The following is a 24,153-nucleotide window of genomic DNA, read 5'->3' as shown; positions in this document are numbered from 1 at the left end:
GGAAACTAATGGTAGTCTTGAAAGTTTTTTAGGTAGATTCCTCCAGGCTGATAAGGGTCTAGTTTTCTCAGTGATTAACTTCTGTCCTTTCTGGTAGAGAGGGGAAGGGGGCACCTTTACAAATTTATGTCCTACTTTTAGGCAAATAGGGGGAGGGCAGAGAATTTTTTCTCATGTATGCTCCTACATTGCCTTCTCAATTCAGCTCAAAATCATCCTTATACCAAGTGTCATATTTTGGGTAGCATATACTGATACGCTTCTTAAGTAACCTCAAACTGAATATCAGACTGCTCCATTCTTAAAATCTGTTGACCTTTCCCCTCCCCCCCGCTAGGTACGTTGTTGTGGCTGCTTCACACCCCCTCCCCCAACCCTGGCCAGGCCTCACTTGGTTTACTTAGTTTTCTTTCTTCTTTCTCTGTCCCTCTTCTCCCCCTTCCCTCTGATAACTGCTCATTATTTAATATTTTTTACTTTTCACTGAAGTATTAGTATCATACTTACGGGAAGTGTGCTTATCTTAAGTGGTCAGCTCAAAGCATTCTCAAAGATGGTACACATCAGGATAACCACACCCAGACCAAGAAAAATCATTACCAGCAGCCCAGAAGCCCCCCTTTATGCACCCTCCCCCTCACAACCTTCCAAAGGTAAGCATTATCCTGACCTGTAATGCCACAGATTAATTTCTGCTTGGGTTTGAACATTACATCAGTGGGATCATACAGTGTGTACTCTTTTTATGACTGGCTTCTTCCTCTCAGCTTTATGCTTGAGCGATTCAGCCACGTTGTGTGTACAGTTCTAGAGAATTCATTCTCAATGCTGAATGGTCCATTATGTGACTATGCCACATTTATTTTTCTTACTTACTGTTGTTGGGCATTTGGGTTGTTTTCAACTATTTTAAATTGTGCTGCAAATAAAATTCTTGTAGATTTTTTTTTTTTGGTAGATATACACATTTCTGGTGGGTTTATGCCTAGGAGTAGAATGGCTAGGTTATAGGATATGTGTTCATAATAAGTAGATATATCCAGTTTTCCCAGGTGGTTGTATCAATTTATACTCCCACTAGCAGTGTGTGAACATTTCGGTTGCTCTGCATCCTCACCAACACTTGGAATTGTCTTTTTCCGTTTATCGTTTTGGTGGGTGGATAGTGGTGTCGCCTTGTTAACTGTTCATTTTAACACAAGGCACTTGAGCTGTCCCTGATTGTTATCTGGGTTTCTGCTTTCCCCTATCTTAGGAGTTCAGCTTCCCCACAACATTTTATCAAGGTGTTTTCCCAAACAAAGGCCGTTCTCTTCCTAGAAGAAATTCCTTGAGCCTGCTGTTAAGATGATACCTTAAAACAAAACAAAACAAAAACAAAACCATACCTGAAAGGGCTTCTGCTGAAATGTTGACAGTATTTATCTCTGGGTGATGGAACTGTAGGTGCCATTAATTTTCTTTATGCCTATTTTGATTTTCTACATTGAACATATTGTTTGTGTAATTAGTAATTTTTAGACAAGAAAACAGCTCCACCCATAATCCTGCCACTCTAATGCGGTTGTTTTCATTTTTCTGGCAAATATCTATATTTTCTGAAAACCACTCAACTGGAACAAAATAGGAGCATTCATTCTCCTCTGCCCAATGCATCCTGCACAGTGGCCAAAGTGCCAGCTGCCCTTTTCGAGCGCTCGGGCGTAGGCGGAACCATATGAGATGCTGATATTTATTTGCCTTGGGGCTTTATGTACATCACATCATTTAATTCTGGTGAGGGAGGTGTTATTATCATCCCCATTTCACAGATGAGGAAGCTGAGGCTTAGAGAGGCTGAGTGGTCCAAGCATTCCAGCTAGGAAATAGCAAAGCTGGAATCTGAACTCAGGAATCTGTTTCCAAAACTTGCTTTTCCCTGCCCCATGTCGCCTTTCCCTTGCAGTGCCTGGCGGGATTGCGGCTGAGTCCCTGACCTTCACTCCACTGGAGGACATGATCTTCCTCAAGTGGGAGGAGCCCCAGGAGCCCAATGGCCTCATCACTCAGTATGAGGTGGGTTTGGACCCTATTACAGCTGGGGCCCCTGGTGCAAGGTGGGCCCACAGGTTGGAGAGGGAAGTGTATGGGGCGGAGGAACACAGGTGATGATCGGGATTCCTTCCACTGTGGCTGCGGTCTGTGCCCCATGTGTTATGGGGACAGAGGCCCTGAAGGCAGAAGAGAGAGGCGAAGGTGCCCAGAGGCCTGGACTAAGGGGCATCCACGGTCCCCCCCACCAAGCCTCTCCCCTTTGTCCAACCTTATCCCTAGCTCACCTGAACCATGATGGGTGGGAGGCTATGGGACTAGTGATGCCCTTCCCCATCCCTGTGCCCGCCTACCTGCCCATCCTGCCCCCAGATCAGCTACCAGAGCATCGAGTCGTCAGACCCGGCGGTGAATGTGCCGGGCCCACGGCGTACCATCTCCAAGCTCCGCAATGAGACCTACCACGTCTTCTCCAACCTGCACCCGGGCACCACCTACCTGTTCTCCGTGCGGGCCCGCACGGGCAAAGGCTTCGGCCAGGCGGCGCTCACCGAGATCACCACCAATATCTCAGGTGAGCCCCACCCGACCCGCCCTGGCCCCTTTGGAGGAGGCACAGAGTCTCAGGGTTCCATGGGTAGGGGGTGAGGCTTCCTGGGGGTGGTGATGGAGGGCTCCTGCTGAGATAAATGTACCATTTAGAGGTTGAGGTCAGGAGTCAGGGAGGATTAAATCAGAGGAGTCTAGAGACTATGATCGGTGGAATCCAAGGGCTGAGGTCAGGGGTCAGGGAAGCTCAGGTCAGAGGGAATAAGGAGGCGAAGGCTGAAGGGGAAGAGATCTGAGGACAGGGGTCAAGGAGGCTGGAGGCCTGACCTTCCTGGTCCAGTGGCCGGGCTCTGTGCTTATGTCCTGTCCCCTTCCCCAGCTCCCAGCTTTGATTATGCCGACATGCCGTCGCCGCTGGGGGAGTCTGAGAACACCATCACCGTGCTGCTGAGGCCGGCGCAGGGCCGCGGGGCGCCCATCAGGTGGGGACGCCTGCACGGAGGGGCGGGGGGGTCAGGGCCATAGGGAAGAGGCCCCTCCTCTGACCCAGAGTCCCCACCCAGGCCAACTCACCCTTGTCCTTCCTCAGTCTCACACTAAGGGTTCAGAGTGTCAGGAGGAGGACATTCTGTGATCCCGGGCAGGCAGGACGCCTGCAGCCACTCCCCTCTGAGACCGCAGGGTGCCTGGTGGTGACTGTCATGAGATCTGTGGACAACATCCAGCCTGGAGAGGGGACTGTTCAGGCCTCTCCAGAGGGCCTCCTTCTGACACTTTGGAGAAGTGAACTCTGGGGGCCTTATTTTTCCCAGCATTTTCCCTGGAGGATCCCATCCAGGGAGACACAGAGATGGGCTTTCTGGAAGGCTAGTGCAGCCAGCCAGATGGGGCCATCTCTCTGGAGTGGCCAAGAGCTTGGCCTCCTCACTTCTTTGCAGAGAAAGCTGATGCCATAGTGGCTGTTTCTGTTGGGGAGAAGGTGCTGGAGACAAGATGTGTGTGTGTGTGTGTGTGTGTGTGTGCGTGCGTGTGTGCACGTGTAGTGAAGACACGTGACGTGTGTGTGATGTGTGAGTGTATATGTGAAAGAGAGTGAGCGTGTTTGTGGAATGTGTGCACATACTTCTTGTCAGCCAGACATCGTGTTAGGGACTTTACCTGCATGAGTCATGTTATCCTCGTGGCAGCCTGTGGAGTGGGTATTAGTACCCTTATTTTACATATCAGGAAACAGGCTCAGAGAGCCTGAATAATGAGCCCCCATGGCCACAGAGCTGGTAAACGATAGCGCTGGGATTTGGAAGCCAGGTTTGTCTGCAAAGCCTGTACCTTTCCTTGAAGTCACAGAGCCTCCCTGCCCCTCTGGTCCACCTCCTCCTACCATAAAGTTTCATGCACTGGGAGAGGGTGACAGCCTGCATTTGGGCATGGGAGTGTCCTCTTAAGCCCCCCAAGAAGGCAGTGGGTTTCCCAGGTGCCCTTGACACCCCCTCATTTCCTCACTCCTCCCCCCCTTCCACTCTTTTCTCCTGCTTTGGCTCCCCTGTATTTGCCACTGCAAAGCCTGCCCTGGGCTGATTCCCAGACCCCAGGAAAAAGTCTGGGCATCTCAGGGGCATTTGGCATTTTGCAGGAGCCTCAGGGCCCTGTTGCCTCTGAATCTGGGAGGAGTTGGGAAACCAGCATCACCTTCTCCTTTCCTTTTCCCTTGGGGGATCCTGTGAGCAGGCCTGGTCGGCGTCTCTCGGGGATGATGATGGCAGGGCTGGGTCTGGGCGAGGGGTGGACCGTGTGAGGGGGAGAGGCCTGCTGGCTGTGCAGCCTCGGGCACGTCCCTTCACCCCTCTGAGCCTCCCTTAGGTGCATCTTGGGGATCATCCCAGATCAAGGTGTGCTTCGTTCATGGCTAATGATCATCGTCATCTCCTGGTGGGACTTCGGGCCAGGAGAGGCCTCACATCAGCCTGGGAAATGGAGGGTTGAGAAGGGCCTGGGCTGGTTAGTGATGGAATGAACCTGTCTGGCCCAAATCCCAGGGTGCTGGGGTGATTCCCTCCCAACTTGGAAGCTCAAAAGAAATAGCTGGAGAGCAAGAAAAAGGCATTTCTGCTTTGCCAGAGTGCAGGCTGTCAGTATGGGGTATCCCGTGCCAAGACGTGACCGAGGCCGGGACTGGAAATATTTAAATTTGTCAGCATTCATTTATTTACTCTTGGCTCTGTTCCACAGAGGATTTGGAGGAGTTCACAGCAAGGCCATTCAGTAAAGTGATGAAAATAAATAGAAACACACAAGTCGGGATCAGGAGACACAAATCAGAGGGAATACAGACCAGGGAACACAAATCAGCCATCAGGACCGGGAGATGGCAGGCTCAGAGTTGCAGTCTCGAGGCTGCCTCCGGGTTGGGAGGGTACTCGAGATGTAGGGTTAGTGTGACCTCGTTTGCCTGCTAAGTGACCAGCTCCCCCACTGGAGGGCAGTTCCAGGAAGCCTACATCCCCCAAGTGCCCGGCACAGGGCCCATGTCTGAGCTTAGTAAACACTTTCTGGATGAGTGAATGCATCATGTCTTACTCGAATTTATTGTGGCCTAGAGGGACCTGTCGGGAACCTGGTTGGAGCCTGAGGCTTGGGGTTCCCAGGCCCTGGAGGACTCATTGAGGAGTCAGGGTGGGGCTTTAGGGCTTGGTTCCCTTAAGCAGGGCTCACATTCTTTCAGCCTTAGTTACAGTAATAACAGCTGACAGGCACTGGCTGCTTGCTAAACTTGCCTCCTTCCTCACCTCTACCTTATGTAACAGTCCTGTAATCACTCCCATTTTACAGAGGAGGAAACTGAGGCCCAGGGAGCTTAAGTGACTTGCCCAGCTAGTAAGAGGCAGAGCTGAGATGAGCCCTCTCCTGGGCCTGACCCCAAAGCCCACGCCCTTAGCCACCAGATGGCTCTCCCTGTTCTCTGGCAACCGTGACCACTGCGCTTCCCCCCCCCCCCCCCCATGGCCAGTGTGTACCAGGTTATTGTGGAGGAGGAGCGGCCGCGGAGACTCCGGCGGGAGCCAGGCGGCCAGGACTGCTTCCCAGTGCCGCTGACCTTCGATGCGGCGCTGGCCCGAGGCCTGGTGCACTACTTCGGGGCCGAACTGGCGGCCAGCAGTCTGCCTGAGGCCATGCCCTTCACCGTGGGTGACAACCATACCTATCGTGGCTTCTGGAACCCACCGCTTGAGCCCAGGAAGGCCTACCTCATCTACTTCCAGGCAACAAGCCACCTGAAGGGGGTGAGGGGCCGGCCGGGGTGGTGGCGGGGCCGGCTGGGGGGCAGGATTGGTGACACCTTGGAGCACGCTGCTACAGAGGCCAGAGACCCACCCCCACCAGGCCCTACCCCCGTCCTGATCCCGCCCCCGCTGATTAGCCTTGCCCTCCGATAGCTCCTCCCACTCCCAGCCCCGCCCACTCACCTGAGCCCCTCCCTCCTAACCCCAGCCAGCTTCTCTCCAGCAGTACCCCCTTCTTGAACCGTTTTTCCCCACACTCTTTTCTATCCAAGCTCCCAGCCTGGTCCCTGCTGCCCCCTGAGGCCCTGGTCTTCTATCTCAGGCTCCTCTCTCTCCAGAGGGGGTCCATCTCTGGTTCCCACTTTCACCAGACCTTGAGGAGACCTGGGACCCGCCTCCTCCCTGAAGCCCCGCCCTTCTCCAGGCTCCTCCCTCCTCGGGTCTCTCCTACCCAGGCCGCCCCCCTCCTAAGCAGACCCCTGGATCTAGGCCCCACCCTCATTTCTGAGCGCCTCCCCCAACCAGCCCTCTTCCCATGCTGTTTCTTTCTGTTTCCACCCATCTCATCCCCCTTTCCTAAGGCATTACCCTATTGCAGGCTCCTTCCCTCTTGGCCCCTCCCTCCCTGATTCCCCCCAGACCCTCTTGCCAGGTCGGGTGTCTTTAGTAACAGTCCACGCCAGAAAAGCCCTGACCAGGCCCAAGACACGCTGTCTAAGATTCCCTCTGGGGAGGGTCAGGTCTTGACTTCAGCGGTGCTGAGACCCCCATCTGTGCCTCCAGGAGACCCGGCTGAATTGCATCCGCATTGCCAGGAAAGGTAAGTGCCCCTGGGTTCAGTCCTTCAGTAGCGGGTTTCTTACTTGCTGGGCTCTGGGGAGGTGGACCCTGGGTTCCCAGGCCTGTGGGAGCAGAGGAGGGTGGTCCGGCAGGCTTGGGGGTCAGGAAACATCTCCCTTTCTTGCTCCCTATGTGCCCCACCTCAAGGTCTCCTTCTTCCAGACTGGGCAGTAGGGACAAACCCTCATCCTGCCATGGTCACAGAAGGGGCCTTGGCAGGGGCCTGGAGGAGGGTGAGCCATTATGGTCGGGCCACGGGGGTGGTGGGTACTGGACACTGAGGTCTGTATCTTCCCCCTTTCCTATGGTGGGGAGAAGTGGGGACAACGTGGACCCTGTGGTGTAGGGATTGTCCCTGCTCCCAGATGGGGAATGTGGTTGGTTCCCCATCCTGAGATGCCCTAACCATGCCCTGGGTACATAATTCTCTCCCCCCATTGCCTCCCAGGAGGGCAAAAGGGTGGGGTCTGAAGGCCCCACACATCCTCCATCTCCCGTCCACTGAAGGACGGGGAGGATTTGAGGAGGCAGAGAGGTGAAGGGAGCTAATATCCCTGATAGGGGCACAGGGCACGGTAAAGCCTCTGCCATGGGAATGCGGAAGGTGTGAGGGATGATGAGGAGATGGGTTTGATTGAAAGGTGGGACATGTGCTGAGGATGAGGGGCAGATGTTTATTCCTTGGGGCTTAAGGTGGTCCGGGTTTATTCCTTGGGGCTTAAGGTGGTCCTGATCTCCCCTCTGATCCTTTGTTCTGCTTTGTTCTTCCCAGCTGCCTGCAAGGAAAGCAAACAGCCCCTGGAGGTGTCCCAGAGGTCGGAGGAGATGGGGCTCATCCTGGGCATCTGTGCAGGGGGACTTGCCGTCCTCATCCTCCTCCTGGGGGCCATTATTATTATCATCCGAAAGGGGTGAGTGAGGCCGGTGCCCTGGCCCACCCTAGGCTTCTCTCCGTCAGAGGCCTGGTGAGCAGAGAGGAGGCTGGGGGCTGGTCAGGCAGTCGCCTGGCGGGTGTGTGGAGGGCTGCCAGCCTGGGCATCAGGCCTGTGGATGGACCCAAGCCGGGTTGGGGGAAGCCCGAGACTCTGCAAATGGAGCTGCCCTAGAGTGGCTTGGCTGGAGCCCAGTTCTAGCTGGTGCCGGGTGCCACTGTCCAGGCAAGGGCACTCACTGCCGGCTGCCAAGGAGCAGTGCTGGGCGTGGGCACCGCCCTCCTGTGCCTGCTGGGCTGTTCTGATGGGGTTGGTGTGGAGGTAACCTCAGCCCCCCGAAGGTCTTCGGCTCTCTTGTCTGCCCTAAGCACGGGGTTGTGGTGTCGATCCTGAGGTGGGGGCAGGGCTCACTCCACTTCAAAGCAAGGACCCTCTGCGCTTCCCAGGCCCCACCTCCTCTTGGGCTCTGCTTGCCCTGGACTCTGTTACTGTTGATCCTTGAGGAGTCCTCCTGGGCCCATGACTCAGAGGAGACCTCCTTCCTGCCTGTGCCATCTCCTGGGCCTCAAAGGTCCAGTCCCTGTGTTTGTGAGGCATGCATTTTCCCAGTGCATTTTGCAGTGGTCAGAGTGAATCCCAGCATATCTTAGAATCCAGAATTTACAATCTTGGAGTTTTAGAAATCCAGGATTTGAGATTCTGAGAATCTCAGAATTTAGAATTACAGAGGCTCAGAGCCCAGAAACTGAGGGCTGCCATGTAGCTCAAGGACGTCTAGTCTAGTGGTTTTCCAGTCTTTCAAAAGCAGCAGAACCCATCTTCAAAACACCAAATAAACCTCTCCTGGGAGCTCAGTATATGGAGCAGCTGGAGGCTGAGCCTCGGGTTGGAGCCGAGTGGGGACTTCTGAGACCCCTTCGCTCTCCCTCCCCACCCCACCGCATTCCCCGCCAGGCAGCCCCAGGACACTGTGGTCCAAGCCCCTAATTGAGGGATGGAGATGCTGAGGCCCAGAAGGGGCATGGACCTGCCCAAGGTCACCCAGGGAGCCAGAGGCAGAGCCTGCTCCACCTTCTCCCCGCCTGGGCTCTGCCTTCTGTAGCCCTTGCTGCTGCCAGGCTGGGCACACATGGGTGTGTTGGCTCTGGGTCTCTGGGATGCCAGGAGCAGATAAGCGGGATCCAGGGAGATGAGGGAGAACCGGCCAGGGCCCCCTTGCCTGAGGCCAGGCAATGATAGGAGAAAAACTCTCCTAGAGAGTCTGGGGTTGGGGCATGCCGCCGATGGGGTGGCCTGGGGGTGTCCAGTCCAGAATGCTGGGCTCTGATTTTTCCCTTCCCGTGGTCCCTGTACAGATTCCTGAGACAAAATATTTGAAAGTATCATTTAATGAATATTACTCTGTGCCAGGAGTTCTATACACATCAGCCATTAGAACGGGAGTTACTGGGCACCTCTGGGACTCAGAATATATCAGAGAATTTTTCCTTCTTGGATCCTGGCCCACGAAGCAGGTCTAAGTCCCTTAGACAGGTCAGGAAACTATCATTCAGTGACTTGCCCATGTCACTTGGCTAAGTGGCAGGTCCTGACTGAACCCAGGCCTGACTGCAAAGCCCATCCTCCTCACGGCTGGGCACGTGAAGGGCCTCACCGCAACTGGCACACAGTAGGTTCCTGTAAGTGGCAAGGCCCTGGGGGCTGGGTAGTGGTGCAGATAGAGAGGGCTGTAAGGGAGGGGTCAGATCTTGGGGGTTGCAGGTGGTATTTGAGGCTCTAGAAATTTACCCTCAAGGGAAGATTGGCAATGTAGGGGATGTTACCCACCCCTGCAGAGAGAGCGCCAGGCTCAGGAGAGGATGGGTCAGAGATGCTGCCAGAGCCTCACTAGGAAACCCTCCACTTTATGCAGCTGCTACTGGAAGCCTCTAGGATCCACGCCACCCACCACCCCCCTGCCCCTCCTTAGGTCCTCTAAAAGCCATTCGGTCCCATTCTGTGGCACCTCGCTGCATCCCCCGACTCCTGCCCGACCTTCAGGGTCCACTGTGCTCCTGAGGGCTCCCCTAGTCTGCATTGTGGGGTGCCATAGGACAGAGCAGCTCTGGCAGGGATGGGGGTGTTCAGATGTAATGGACAGATTAGGAGGTTGCGGAGGGAGGGCAGCTCCCAATTAGCCCCCGTGTACCCTGGTCCGCCCTGCGGACAGTGAGGCTGGATGCACCTGCCCTGGGGAACTCGGGGGTGCCCCTGGCCGGTTGGATCCCTTGGTTCTGCTTCCAGAGACCCTCCCCACATCCCTTTGCAGCCCTCCCCGCCCCGCCCCCCCCCCCCAACCCCGGCACTTCATTCACGGCTTGCAGCGCTTTGCTCAGTATTTCTCTTCCCTGCTGGACTGAGAGCTTTCATGGGGGTGGAGGAAGTTCTGTCTTGTTGCTGTGTGTCCCCAGGGTCTGGCCCAGGGGACTTGGGTCCTCCTGAACCGCCCCCGCCAACCAAGCAGGAGGAGGGGCAGGGAAGGGCTGAGTGCGTGCTTGCCGTGGGGAGATTATTATTAACCTCACTTGTTTAGAGGAGGAAATGGAAGCTCATAAAGGTGGAGTTCTTTTATTTAGTTTTCCTCATTTACTGATTACTCAATTCAATAAAATATCTAGGGAATATAACGTGCTGGGCACTGTCCTGGGCCCTGGGGATCCAGTGGTGGCAAAAGCGACCAAGATGCTGTCCTCCTGTGCTTTGTGGTTATAAGCGGGGGGCCTGGCATTAAACTAGAAAAAGCACAAATGCGTAATTACAAATTGTGAAAAGACCAGGGTGTCGGGGTGGGGGGCAGAGAGAGGGTAAAGGGGGACATAATGTAGTTGGCGACTGTGGGGGACTCCTTAGGGAAGGCTCTTTTAAAGTCATGATATTTCAGCTGATACCAGAAGAACACTACTCCTTCAGCCCCTCCCCCCTCCTCTCAGGGCCTCTGTGAACAGCTCAGGGCCCTGGACGTCACCCTCTGTCCCTGGGGTGGGTGACATGCTGTGTGACCTCGAGCCATTCTCCTGCCCTGGCTGGGCCTCAGTCTTCCCCTCCGCTCTCCATCCCTTCCCTCCCCCCGATGGTTGATGTGGGGCAGGTGAGTGGAGGACCCTGGAGGGGGCCTGGACGGGGCCGCAGGGGGAGCTGGCTCTGAGGGCAGGGTCCTGGGCCTGCTCTGGACTCTCGCTGACCCCCAAGAGCCCCAGGCAGACCGTGACTCTCCGGGACCGGCTTCCCTACCTGGGAGCTGGGAATCAGACCTGCCCCCACTCCTCGCTGCTGGTACCTGGCGGTCAGGTCAGGGCTCTTGAGCCCCCTGTGCTCTGGGTGCCCGTGAGGGGGTGACCCGGCTCCTTTCATGGACCCCACACCCAGGGGCAGTCTGGGTGGGTGACGAAGCCGCGGTGTCCCCTGCCCTGGCCACTTGTTCCCTCCCAGGCACAGGTGCGTGCAGAGGGCTGTCCCGTCAGGGGCAGAGGGGCCTGCAGGGGTGGGCGGCACGGGGACCGCAGTGGGGACTGTCTGCAGGGGAGAGTGCGGCAGTTACCTTGAGTGTGTGAGTGGGGGTGTCCGTGTGTGTGAGCGCAGGCGTGTGTGTGTGAGCGTGTGTTTGTGAATGTGTGTTTGTGTATGCACCTGTGTGTCAGTGTGTGTGTTTGAATACATGTGTACGAGTGTCTGCATGTGTGTGAATGTCTGTGTTTGTAAGTGCATGAGTGTGTCATTGTGTTTCTGTGTATGAGCGTGTGTGTCCACATGAGTGTGTCTGCATACGTGAGCGTGCAGTGCGTCTCTCTGTGAACGCATGTGTGTGTGACTGTGTGAAAGCTCTGCTTCCCCCCAGGCCCTTTCCCCACCTCCTTCTCACTCCAGCAGTGGGCTTGGGGAAGGTTCTAGAAGGGGCTTTGGGTCCTGGTCCTCAGAGACTGAGCCCGGCCAGCCCTTGGGTCAACGAACGAAGGCCCTTCTGACCTGTCGGTTCCCGGCCAACCCCGTCCCTGGCACGGAAAGCACCAGGCCCCTCCCTGCTGGGGGTGCTGCCCTGGGCCCGGCCTGGGGAAGGACCGTGGCCCACCTGTGCTGTTCTCTTTGCACGCTGCCAGGAGAGACCACTATGCCTACTCCTACTACCCGTAAGTAGCGTACCTGCCTCAGAGCCCCGCCCCTCCTGGGGAGCCCCTGCCCCCAACCCGGCCTGGCCTGGCATCAGCCCCTCCTCCACGGTCACCCTGTCTCTGAGCTTCCTTCCTCTGCTCTGTCTCTCCTCTCCCTGTTGTCCTTCTGCGTGGAGGTCAGGAGAGCTGACTTTGTGGTCAGAGTTTCAGGTTCAGACCTGGCTCTGCTGAGCCACCCCAGGCAAGTCACTCGGCCTCCCTGAGCCTCTGTGTCCTCTCGCCCCCGAGGCAGCCCCTTGTGTCTTGAGCCACTCCTGCTGGGTGGGACCTCCTGATGTCAGACCGCAGTCCTCGTCCAGGAAGGTCCTCACCCAGGTCCCGCTCTGGTTCCACAGCTCTGTGTGCGTGTGTGTGGGGCAGACAGATGGCAGCTCTCCACACGGTGCACGCCGCTCCCAGGGTGCCACCAGCCCTTCTCCAGCTGGTGACCCCAGCTCCTCAGACCCACCATTTCCTGGGCACCTCCTCTGGGCTCAGTTCTTCACACAGAATTCGCACAACAACCCTGAGAAGAGGCACTGTGATCACCCCATTTTACTGATGAGGAAACTGAGGCTCAGGGAGGTTAAGGGACTCCTCAGAGGCCACAGGACAGGCAGAGCTGGGGTTACAACCCAGGCCCCGTCAGACTCCACGGTCTGTCCATGCTGCTCTGTTTCCTGCCTCTGATTGCTGACCCTGCAAGCCTTCCAGAACATTCCCCTTACCTGTGCTTGTCCCTGCCTTGCACAGCAGGCTCAGGTGGCCCAGGGCCAGCCCAGAGGACGGTGGTCTCTCACCTCCTCCCTGGACCCTCTTCTTGCATCGAAGTCACCCACCATCACACTGGCTTTTCCAGCAACCACACCCCCGTCAACTCACGTGGAGTCTCCAGCTCGGCTTTTGCAGGAGCTGCTGACAAGGCAGCTCGCCCTCCCTCTCTACTGTGCAGCTAATTTTGAACCTAATGCAGAACTTTTCCAAGTGCCCATGTTACGTGGCATCTGCTTGATCTCACCCTGAGATGGGCTGGAGGCCTCAGTGCGAGGTGTCCCTCCTGGCTGTGTCTGTGGAGCTGGTTGGTTGGTGTTCCAGGTTCTTCTTCCAAGTGGACCAGGAGGCCTGGGTGGGACCAGAGCCCTGGGGTACACCCCTGCAGACCCTCTAGGCCGGTATCCACGGTGACAGGCCCTCCGTGGGCACCATTGTTCAGCCAGCTTGACGGGCTGTCCTCTGTCCGTCTTCCCTGTGGTGCTGGTGTCTGGCCTGCCCCTCCCTCCCTCCGTCTCCTTCCCTCTCTCTCTCCCCTTGTCATTGGCCCTTTACTCGCCTTCTCCTCTGTCAGTCCTCTTGCCCCTTCTCCCTCCTCACCTCCCTTCCTCCTCCACCTTCTCTCTTCTGTTGATGGTCAAGGTCACAGCCACAGAGGCTTCTTCTCACCTGCCCCCAAAGGGGTCTTTGGCTCTGCCCTGGGCCACAGTAAGGGTGATGCCCAGAGCCCGCAGGTGGGGCTGGGAGCTGGAGGCCTGGGCCTGCTGAGCCATCTCTTGTCCAGACTGGGAAGGCCGCACCCACCGCAGTGCACGGCAGCACTGGTCCCCAGCGTGGACACAGAGCCATCTTAGCACAGGAAGGACGTCAAGGTCCTGGCAGGAGGGGCACCCAGAGGTCATCCTGTCCCCCTTGGGCCCCAGGCGGCTCTTGAGCCAGGAGGGGCTGAGTGGAGTTTGCCTGTTTGTCTGGGGGATCCCTGCACTGGCCTCTTCATCTCCATGGATGGCCAGTGTCCCTGAGCCCGCGTGACCCGGAAGTCCTCTCTCAGGTCTGCCCCACACCCTGCACGCTGTAGGGCCTAGAGGTGAACGGCTCTCTCGTCCTGAGCCTTCCCTGTGATTGGGCCCTGGCTCTTCTCCAGTCTCAGCGCAGGTCCCAAGTCCTTTCCCTTTGCCCACTGCGCAGTCCCTCGGTCTTGGAGCTGTGGCCCTTGCCTCCCCACCCCGTCCTCCCTCCCACTTTCCTCCGAGTTCCCTGGGGCCACAAACGGCCATCCTCATCTGTAAAGCTGGGCTGCAGGCCTGGGCTGTGTGTGGCCCCTGCCCAGGGGCTCTCCAGAAGCTCTGCCCTCTCGGGAGGGGCCGGGGCCTCTCGCCTTCTCTCTCTGCTGCTTCTGGTGGCTGGATGGACTGGTGGGCAGTGACGGGAATAGGGACCCTGCGTGGATTTCTTTACAAGTCTGGTGTGGCCTGTGGTGCAACCATCCTGGGGGTTCTGGGGGGTAAGAAGAAGTCATGGTTGGAGTCATTCTGTGCCCAGTGAAAACTTATGAGACTGACCGAGTACTAGCCAGACTCTGCCATGAAGGAGTGTAGTCCAACCCCACTGCAGGAGGAAGAGTTCCTAGGGCAGCTGTGTGGTGAGGACGGAGGAAGGAAGGTTACCTACGGGCCTTGCTGGGGCTGGAGCTGGGGCAGGCGTCTCCCTTGTTTGGGGTGCAGTGACTGTCTGCCGTGCCACCAGAATAGTCACCCGGAGTGACTTTCCTCCCCTTTCCCGAGCTCTCGGGGCCAGTGAGAGTTAGGAGGCAGATCCCAGCCTGAGGCCACTGGTGTTCCATCCCTTGCTGTCAGCAGAGGTCCCCAGGACAGGGACCCTGCCCAGTCCCTCTTGGGGGAGGCAGCAGCTCACTGGGTCTGGTGGGCAAAGGATGGAGGCAGAGCCCCCTCAGCATCCAGAGATGCTTCTAGACTGGCTCCTGGCCTCAAGGCCCCCTGACTGCCAGACTTCCCCATCCACCTCTGGCTGCTGTCCTGCCCAGGTGAGCACCCATGTCTCCCATCAACCTTCCTCTGCAGGAAGCCAGTGAACATGACCAAGGCCACGGTCAACTACCGCCAGGAGAAGACCCACATGATGAGTGCCGTGGACCGGAGCTTCACAGACCAGAGCACCTTGCAGGAGGATGAGCGGCTGGGCCTCTCCTTCATGGACGGCCATGGCTACAGCCCCCGGGGTGAGTGCCCGGCCCTTCCTCGTGGCTCCCAGGCACTCCTCCCCCAGACTTCTGAGCCAACAGCCCAGAGCCCCACATCAGATGATTCTGTAACACCCCGAACCAACAGTACTAAGCATCCTGCTGGGTACCAGCACCAGCCCTGGGAACACAGAGAAGGCACAGGTATTATCTTTGTACTGGAGGAGCTTTAGGAAAATTGAGGACTTAGACACAGATTCATCCAAGAGGAGTGCGAGTTCACAAGTTAATTGTGGGAAGAGTTCTGGGGACTCAGAGGAGGGAGCGCTGCTGTGGGATCAGAACAGTCTCTTTCCTGCTGTGTGAGAGGAAGTGCTTGGGAGTCAGACCTCAGTTTGCATCTCATATCCCCTTAGGTGCATGACCTGGGGCAAGTGGCTTAATCTCTCTGGATGTCTGCTTCCTCATGTATAAAATGAGGGTAAAGATAATCTCTGCTGGTAGGGCTGCTGGAAGACTAAATAAGAGAATGTGTGTACCTCATTTAGTGCTGGACCTGGCCTGCAGGGAGAGTATAGTGAGTCAGCTGTATATGCTAGGAACTCGTCATAAATTGCTTCATCACATATCTTTTTATTCTACTTAGTGCTGATTTGTACAAAAAATAACATTTATGAAAATCATAAAGTCATAATAATACACCAAACACCAGTGAACCCCGCTGGTGAATTTGAACGTCATCTGGGTGCCCCTTCCATATCCCCTACCTCCCTCTTACGTGTAAATATTCCCCTGAAATTTATGTTTATAACTTTCTTGCCTTTTTTGGGAGTAATTTTACCATATGTGCATGTGTCCCCAAACAGTGCATTATATAATTTTGCTCGTTTTCGAGCTTGATAGAAATGAAATTGCTCTCTATTTTTCAACACAACACCATGTTTCCAGTATTTACCCAGGTGGAAGTTTTGCTGTAGTTCATTTATTTTCTCTGATGTATAGCTTTCCACTGTATGAATATATCACAATTTATTTCTTCATTCTGGCATCCATAGGCATTTGATTTGTTCCTAGTTTTCTTGTTATTACAAACGAGGCTGCTGTGAACATTCTTAAATGGATCTCCAGATGCACCTGCACAGCAGATTCTGGAAGTAGAACTGCTGGATTATAAAGTGTGTACTTGTTCTGCTTTATAAAACAGCGTCAAATTGTTTTCCAAAGTGTCTTTGCCTGTGTTCACTCCGAGCAGCAGGGTGTAAGTTTCCATTGCTCCACATCAAGATCAAAATTTGCCAGGCTTCTTCACTTTTGTCAAACTAGTTTGTATAAGATGGTAATTCTCTATAGTCTTAATTTACATTTCTCTGATTACTAGCGAGGTTGAATATATTTGCAAATCATCATTGGCCATTCAGGTTTCTTCTTCCATAAAATGCCTGTTCATGTCTTTTACCTAATTTTCTGTTCGGTTTTCTGTTGCTATCTTAGTGGTTTTTAGGAGTTCTTTATATATTTGGGATGAGACTCATTTGTCCCTTATGAATTGCAAATATCTTCTCCCAATTTGTGGCTCATCTTTGCAGGTTATTTATAGTATCTTTGGATGAACAGATTTTTATTTCAATTCAGTCAAGTTCATCAATCTTTTCCTTTTTGATTTCTATTTTTTGTGCTTGCTTAAAGAATTCTTCCTTATGTAAGGTCGTAAGATATTTTTTACTTTTTTCTAAAACTTTTAATATTTTGCATTTCACATTTAAATCTTTATCCATCTGTAGTTGATTTTTGTATGTGATATGAATTAAGGATTTTATTTTTTCTATAGGGAAAACCAACTGTCCCAGAATGGGATATTATGGTTCCTATTTTCACCACTGATTTGCAGTGCCACCCTTATCATCTATCACATTCCCATACATATACGGATTGTGTTTTGGCTCCCTGTTCTCTTTCATCGGCCCGTTTGGTGATTCCTGTACCAATAGCAAACTAGCTATCTAGGTCTTGATTTTTGACACATCAAGCCCTCCCAACTTAGTTCTTCATCAAGGGTGTCTTGGCTCTATTTGCGCTCATTCTCTTTCTTACAGATTTTAGAATCATCTTTGCAAGTTCCTTGGAAAACCTTGTTGGATGAATTTGCTTTGACTCTTTGGATCAGTTTTCATTTTGTAAAACTGAAACTCTGTATCCATTAAACGCCCCTTTCCCTACCTTCTCAGCCCCTGGCAACCGCCATTCTACTTTCTGTCTCTATGACTTTGATTACTCTATCTCATATTAAGTGGAATCATACGGTACTTGTCTTTAGGGACTGGCTTATTTCCATTAGCATAATGTACTCAAGGTTCATCCATGTTGTAGCGTCTTTCAGAATTGCCTTTGTTTTCTTAAGTGTTTTTTAAAATTGCTTTTTACAAAATATTTTATTTATTTATTAAAAAAAATTTTGGGGCCACGCCACACAGCATGTGGGATCCCCCAACCAGGGATCGAATCTGTACCCCCTGCAGTGGAAGCACAGAGTCTTAACCACTGGACCGCCGGGGAATTCCCAGAATTGCCTTTCTTTTTAAGGCTGAATAATATTTCATTGTATGTATACACATACTTTTCTTATCTGTTTGTCTGTTGATGGACACTTGGGTTGCTTCCATGTTTTAGCTCTTGTGAATAATGCTACTATGAACATGGGTGTATACAAATATCTCTTTGGGGCCCTGCTTTCAATATTTTTGGGTCTATACCCAGAAATGGAATTGCTGGATCACATAGTAGTTCTATTTTTAATTTTTCGAGGAACTGCCATACTGTTTTCCACAGTGGATGCACCATTTTACATTCCCACCAATAGTGTACAAGGGTTCCAGGTTTCCCCACATCCTTGCCAGCACTTGTTTTCTGTTCAAGACAGTTTTTTTTATAGCAGCCATCGTAATGGATGTGAGATGGTATCTCATAGTTCTGATTTGCATTTCCCTAATGCTGAATGATGTGATGTTAGGCATCTTTTCATGTGTTTATTGGCCATTTGTGTATTTTATCTGGAGAATTTTTGAATTGGGTTGTTTGTCCTTTTGTTGTTGAGTTTTAGGAGTTCTGTATATATTCTGGATATTAATCCTTATCAGATGAACAATTTACAAATACTTTATCTCATAGTGTGGGTTGCCTTTTTACTCTGCAGATAGTGTCTTTTGATGAACAAATGTTTACGTTTTGTTGTAGTCCATTTTGTCTTTTTTTCTCTTTTGTTGCTTATGCCTTTGGTGTCATAGCCCAGAAATCCTTGCCAAATCTGATGTCATGAAACGTTTGCCCTATGTTTTCTTCTAAGAGTTTTATAGTTTTGGGTCTTACATTTAGGTCTTTAGTCTTTTTTGAGTTAAGTTTTATGTATGGTGTTAGATAAGGGTCCAACTTCATTCTTTTGCATATGGATGTCCAGTTTTCCCAGCATAAATGGTATTGATACATTTTTAGAATATCATATTTCTAAGTATTGGTCATATAGAGAAATGCAGTTGATTTTTATATGTATAGATGTTGATCTTATAAACATACACCTTGATAAACTCTTTTTTTTATTGAAGTATAGTTGGTTTAGTTTCAGGTATATAATATAGTGATTTGATATTTTTATAGATTATACACCATACAAAGTTATTACAATATTATTGACTATATTCCCTGTGCTGTATATTATATCTCTGTGACTACTTTATTTTATCACTGGTAGCTTGTACCTCTTAATCCTCTTCATCTGTTTTGCCCATCCTCCCACCCGTCTCCCCTCGGGCAGCCACTAATTTGTTCTCCATATCTGTGAGTCTGTTTCTGTTTTGTTATATTTGTCTATTTGTTTGGCTTTTTAGATTCTACACATAAGTGAAAACATACAATATTTGTCTTTCTCTGTCTGATTTATTTCACTAAGCATAATACCCTCCAGGTCCATCCATGTTGTCACAAATGGCAAGATTTCATTCTTTTTTATGGCTGAGTAATATTCCATTGTGTGTGTGTGTGTGTGTGTGTGTGTGTGTGTGTGTGTATATACACACATCTTCTTTACCTATTCATCTGTCATTGGACACTTAGGTTGCTTCCATATCTTGGCTATTATAAATAGTGCTGCAAAGAACATTGAGGTGCATATCTCGTTTTGAACTAGTGTTTTCATTTTCTTTGGGTAAATATTCAGAAGTGGAATTGTTGGGTCATACGGTAGTTCTATTTTAAAGTTTTTGCAGAACCTCTGCACTGTTTTCTATAGTGACTACACCAATTTACATTCCTACCAACAGTGCAGGAGGCTTCCCTTTTCTCCACATCCTCACCAACATTTGTTATTTCTTGCCTTTTTGAGGATGGCCATCCTGATGGGTGTGAGATGATATCTCACTGTGGTTTTGATTTGCATTTCCCTGATGATTAGTGATGTTGAACATCTTTTCATGTGCCTGTTGGCCATCTGCATGTCTTCTTTGGAAAAATGCCTAAGTCTTTAAGGCATTTTGAGTTTATTTTTAAATATGGTATGAGAAAATGGTCTAGTTTCATTATTTTACTTGTAGTTGTCCACTTTTCCCAGTACCACTTGTTGAAGAGACTGTCTTTTCCCCATTGTATATTCTTGCCTCTTTGTCATAGATTAATAAACCATATGTATGTAGGTTTATTTCTGGACTCTCTATTCTGTTCCATTGAGCTATATGTCTGCTTTTGTGCCAGTACCATACTGTTTTGATTACTGTAGCTTTGTAGTATAGTTTGAAGTCAGGGTGCTTGATACCTCCAGCTTTGTTCTTCTTTCTCAAATTTCTTTGGCTATTCAGGGTCTAAACTTTCTGATTAATTCTAATTTGTCTGTAGAATCATTCAGATTTCCTGAGTACAAAGGATCTGTGAATATTGACAGTTCTGTTTCTTATTTCTCATTTCTTATCCTTTTTTTCCTTATCTTTCTGCATGGCACTGGCTGGAACCTCAAACGGAAGTGGTTATAGCAGAAATCATTGTCTTGTTTTCCTGGTTTTAAAAGAAATGCTTCTAACATTAAAACAGCGAGAATGAAGTTTGCCATAGGTTTTTGGAGGAAATGCCTTATCAGATTAACAAAATTCCTTTCAGTTTTTAGTTCGCTAAGAGATTTTATTTTAAATGGGCATTAAACTTAGCAAATGCTTTTTTTTCTGGATTTACTATGATGCCGTATTTTTTTCCTTTAGTTTGTTAGTGAGGTGAGTGACATTTTTAGATTTTCTAATGTTAAAATAACCTTCAATTCCTGGGGTAAATTCAACTTGGTCATCATGCATAATTTTTTTTAATGAATTATTGGATTCAGTATAATTATAATATTGTTCAAGATTCTAAAGTTGTATTCCTGAATGGGATTGGCCTATAATTTTTCTTTTTTTATACTGTCTTTGTCTGGTTTCTGGTATCAAGATTCTGTTTGTCTTATAAAATGCATTGAGGGCTTCCCTGGTGGTGCAGTGGTTGGGAGTCTGCCTGCCGATGCAGGGGATGTGGGTTTGTGCCCCGGTCCGGGAGGATCCCACATGCCGCGGGGTGGCTGGGCCCGTGGGTCGTGGCTGCTGGGCCTGCGTGTCTGGGGCCTGCGCGTCCGGAGCCTGTGCTCCGCAGCGGGAGAGGCCGCAGCGGTGGGAGGCCCGCGTACCGAGAAAAAAAAAAAAAAGCATTGAGGGCTCTTCTCTTTTTTCCTTATCATGGGAGATTGGAGTAATTGACTCCTTGAAAGTTTGGTGGAATTCACCTGTGAAATAATCTTTTTTTTTTTTTTTTCTTTATGGAAACATTTTAAACTTTTAATTCAATCTATTTAAAGGAGTAAAGGACTATTCAAGCTTTCTGTTTTCTTCAAGACACTTTTAGTAAGTTATAGTTGTCTAGGAATGTGTCCATTTCATTTATGTTTTCAAATTCATTGACATGCATTTATGCATCACGTTCTCTTTGTGACCTCCCTCATTAAATTTACACACACAGTAGTAGCTGTTATCAACCCTTCATTTTACAAATGAGGAAACAGAGACCCCGAGAGGAGAATCACTTGTCCAGATCAAGCAGAAGGTGGCAGAGTCAGGATTTAAATTCAGGTCTTTCTGAATTGCAAATTGCTGTTTCTGCTGTATCATGCTGGGCCTAGAGGACCGGGTGGGATTTGGACCGGCAGAGATGGGAAGGAAAAGGCAAATGTGCATGAAGAACAGCATGTGTGAATGCATGGAGGCGGGCACAGAGGACGACGTGGAGAGGTGTGCCTGGGCTGAAAACTCAAGTGGGTGCTGGGGGGAGTGGGAGGTGAAGGTGGTGTGGGCACATGCCTTGCTGCTGAGTCTTATGGAGAGATGCAGTGAGCCAGGAAACACGGGTTCTGCTCCCAAGGAACTCACTGACTAGTTGGGGAGATGAGATTGACCCAGGGAAGTCCACACTAGGCTAATTGCCAGGGGGTAGTGGGGACAGTGAGTGCTGCCATAGTCTTGAGAAGATACACCTTTGGGCAGGGGAGGTCAGGGTTTCGGCTGAGATGGATAAGATTTGACTGACGGTGAGGAGGGTGGGGCCCCTGAAGGCAGGATGCAGGACACGGGGAAGGTGTGACGGCTGGGAAGCTCAAGGTGTATTCAGGAGACTGGAGCCCAGTCTCAAGGCTTCTCTCTCTTTCTTTATGCCCCATGCTGGTCTAGCCGCCACTTCCTTCTTTTCTTTCCAAACAGTGGAGGCCAGAGTTTTGTGGTTTAGAACAGAAAGCCATGTTGATTTTGATGTATCCTCAATATGGAAGTTTTAAATAGGGACTTCCCATGCTGAGTAAATGTTGAGCTGGGATGTTCCCAAGATGTTGGAACGTGCCCCCTTCGACTCTGACCTTGCCTATGAAAACCCTCAAACCCTCTGGGCCCTGTCCATCCGGAGCTCTTGACCAGTGTGGGGACCAGTGGGTTCCGGCCAAATGGTTCGTCAAATAAGTGCCCCTTATTTGACACCACAAATGCCCCTTTATCAGGGAGAGGAAAACAGAGAAAGACAACAGGATCCCAGAGTCAGTTGGGCCTGGGTTTGAATCCTGATGCTTCCACTTAAGGAGCAGGTGACTTAACCCTTCTGGGCCTCAGTTTCCTGTTTATTAGGGGGGATAACAATAGCACCTACTTCATAGGGATATTCTAAGGATTGAATGACTTAAGAATCATGCTAGGCATATGAAAGCACTCGGTATGTTAGATATTGTTAGCTATTATTACAGACTGTGTTTCTTTAAAGTTATTTGCTAATTGCAGATAGTGAAGGAAAAATATAATATGCTGCTAGATTGTATAACCAGTGGCCTGTCTTCATCTGAGGGTGGATGGGAATCGGGGAAAGTGCCCATCTTTGAGGAAAGTCTGAGGATCTCCATTTTCAAATGAGGAAACTGAGGTCCAGAGAGGTCAAGCGGCTTGAGTCAGAAATCAAATTCAGGCTTTTCCGACTGCACACCCAGTGTTCTTTCCTCTGGGCCTCAGCCCTCGCCGCAAAACATCAACTGTCCAGTGGTTACTCCCCCAAATTGTCCGACAATCATAATGGAGCTGGAGAGAGGCTGGGAGAGCCCCTGAGTGGTGACCTTGAAGCTGATGGCTGGCTCTTACCTTCCTTCCTCTCTTCCTCCCTTTCAGGGGCTTCCAGCTGTGGGCAAGCTGGTTCTCGGGGTATGTGTGTGTATGGGAGAGGCGGGGTGGGGGGGGCGGAGTGTGTGTGTGTGTGTGTGTGTGTGTGAGTGTGAGTGAAATCCCATGGTAATTCATGGATGAGAAGAGCAAGGACCTGTCTTCTCTGGGCCCCAGGAAATGGAGGGTCTTCTTGGCAGCATCATTGTTCATCGTCCTTTGTCTTCGGGTGCTCTTATTTGTAGAACATCTTGTGTTGCTCTCGGGCTCAGCTGGAAGCCGCCCAGCTTTGGTTTTGGCTTCCTGTCTGGACCCCAAGCAAGTGGGATTTTTTGCTTGTCTTCACCCATCGCAAGATGGTTCCATGCCTACTTGTGAGGCTGTATCAGGGCTTCCAACCCTTCAAGATCTCTGGGATGAGCTGTTGGATTCTGCACCCGGAGAGCTCTCTATGGAGCCGTTGGCATGGTTTCCATGAAGAACACTTAGGACCCCTTCGTCTCTGAGTTCTTTGAGCCAGCAGAAATCTTCTTTTCTTGAAACCTTTGTGCTTGTCTTGTGTGTTTGTGGTAGATGGTCTTTAGGATTGTCACGTCCTGGACCAAGATCCTACCGTGGAGAAGGACCAAGACAGAAAGGCCACCTCTTGTCAGACAGCTGCCCTGGCTTTCTGGGACTCCAGAGGTTCCTGCCTTTCCTGGAAGCTCCTGATCATGTCAACAGTGCCATCTGCAGGTGCCCGTGTGCCAGGCACTGGGCTGGGCGCTTCATACACATTATCTTACTGAATATTTACATCATCATCTTGGAGAGTAACAGTTTTAATCTTCATTTGTCATATGAAAAGGGAAATTTCTGGAGAGTAATTAACGTCCCCAAGGTCACATGCAGAGTTGGGATTTGATCTGAGGCCTGTCTGACTTCAGAGTGTGTCTCTTAATCACCATATTACACTGTGTTCCCCTGAGGATGTTTCATGAAACAAGCTTTCCGTGGTGAAAGAGGGAGGTGAAACATTGCTATTTTCCTCCATCTCTTGGAGATTTAAAATGCACACTAACTTGTTGGAAGCCCTGAGAGGTTTAACAGGGAAAAAAACACCTACTTATTTTTGTTTAAAACAATTTCACAGACTCCTTTAAAACGTAGAACCCCTCCTCATCCTCCTTCTCTTCTTTTTAATGGAATACCGTTGAGTCATCTGGCACAACCAGTATTTTCTGGAACACACCTGGACAACCACTTCATTAGGCAAATCTCTCCTCTTTGGATCTCAGTTTCCCTATCTGAAAAACTAAGGGTTTGGCGCATTGGACCACGAATGTGTAACTGGCACATGACTTGCCCTCCAGCTGTAAGCAGCTAGAAATCTGGATAAAATACGTGAAACAGTTGTTTTCAGACATCGGGTACCAGGCATCTCATGACTGTGATTCCCGAGAGAAGAGAAACACACGAGGTGAGCCTTGCCTGGCATCACCTTTCTACTTGGAGGTAGTTTTCAAACCTCAGCACAGGCAGGGGAACCCAAGCTGGGCCTGCAGTCTCCCTGATTTGAAGAGGCAGAGATTGGACTTCGGGGAAGTGGAGCTGCACAGAGGAGGGGGGTGGTGGTGTCCGTCCCGGTGCTGCATTCTTTCTGTCTGTTAGTCATGACTAGGAATTAGAGGCCAGGCATCA

The 24,153-nt window shown here is 51.0% G+C and overlaps 1 protein-coding gene across 2 annotated transcripts in view; it reads left to right on the top strand.

The window, feature by feature from the left end:
* The window catches only part of PTPRU (protein tyrosine phosphatase receptor type U), an 82,189-nt gene that overhangs the window by 35,971 nt on the left and 22,065 nt on the right, over positions 1–24,153 (top strand). For both annotated transcript variants that reach the window (XM_082863758.1, XM_082863757.1), the window contains exons 9-15: positions 1,946–2,055; positions 2,404–2,605; positions 2,960–3,062; positions 5,588–5,861; positions 6,645–6,681; positions 7,474–7,612; positions 14,670–14,827. In XM_082863758.1, coding sequence (XP_082719884.1) covers positions 1,946–2,055; positions 2,404–2,605; positions 2,960–3,062; positions 5,588–5,861; positions 6,645–6,681; positions 7,474–7,612; positions 14,670–14,827 — 1,023 coding nt within the window. The remainder of the gene's footprint in view (positions 1–1,945; positions 2,056–2,403; positions 2,606–2,959; positions 3,063–5,587; positions 5,862–6,644; positions 6,682–7,473; positions 7,613–14,669; positions 14,828–24,153) is intronic.

This window comes from Leucopleurus acutus, assembly GCF_964270905.1.
Source record: "Leucopleurus acutus genome assembly, chromosome: 2".
NCBI classification, from domain to species: domain Eukaryota; kingdom Metazoa; phylum Chordata; class Mammalia; order Artiodactyla; family Delphinidae; genus Leucopleurus; species Leucopleurus acutus.
The sequence above is the reverse complement of the archived record's forward strand: the minus strand, read 5'-3'. Positions and strand labels throughout refer to the sequence as shown.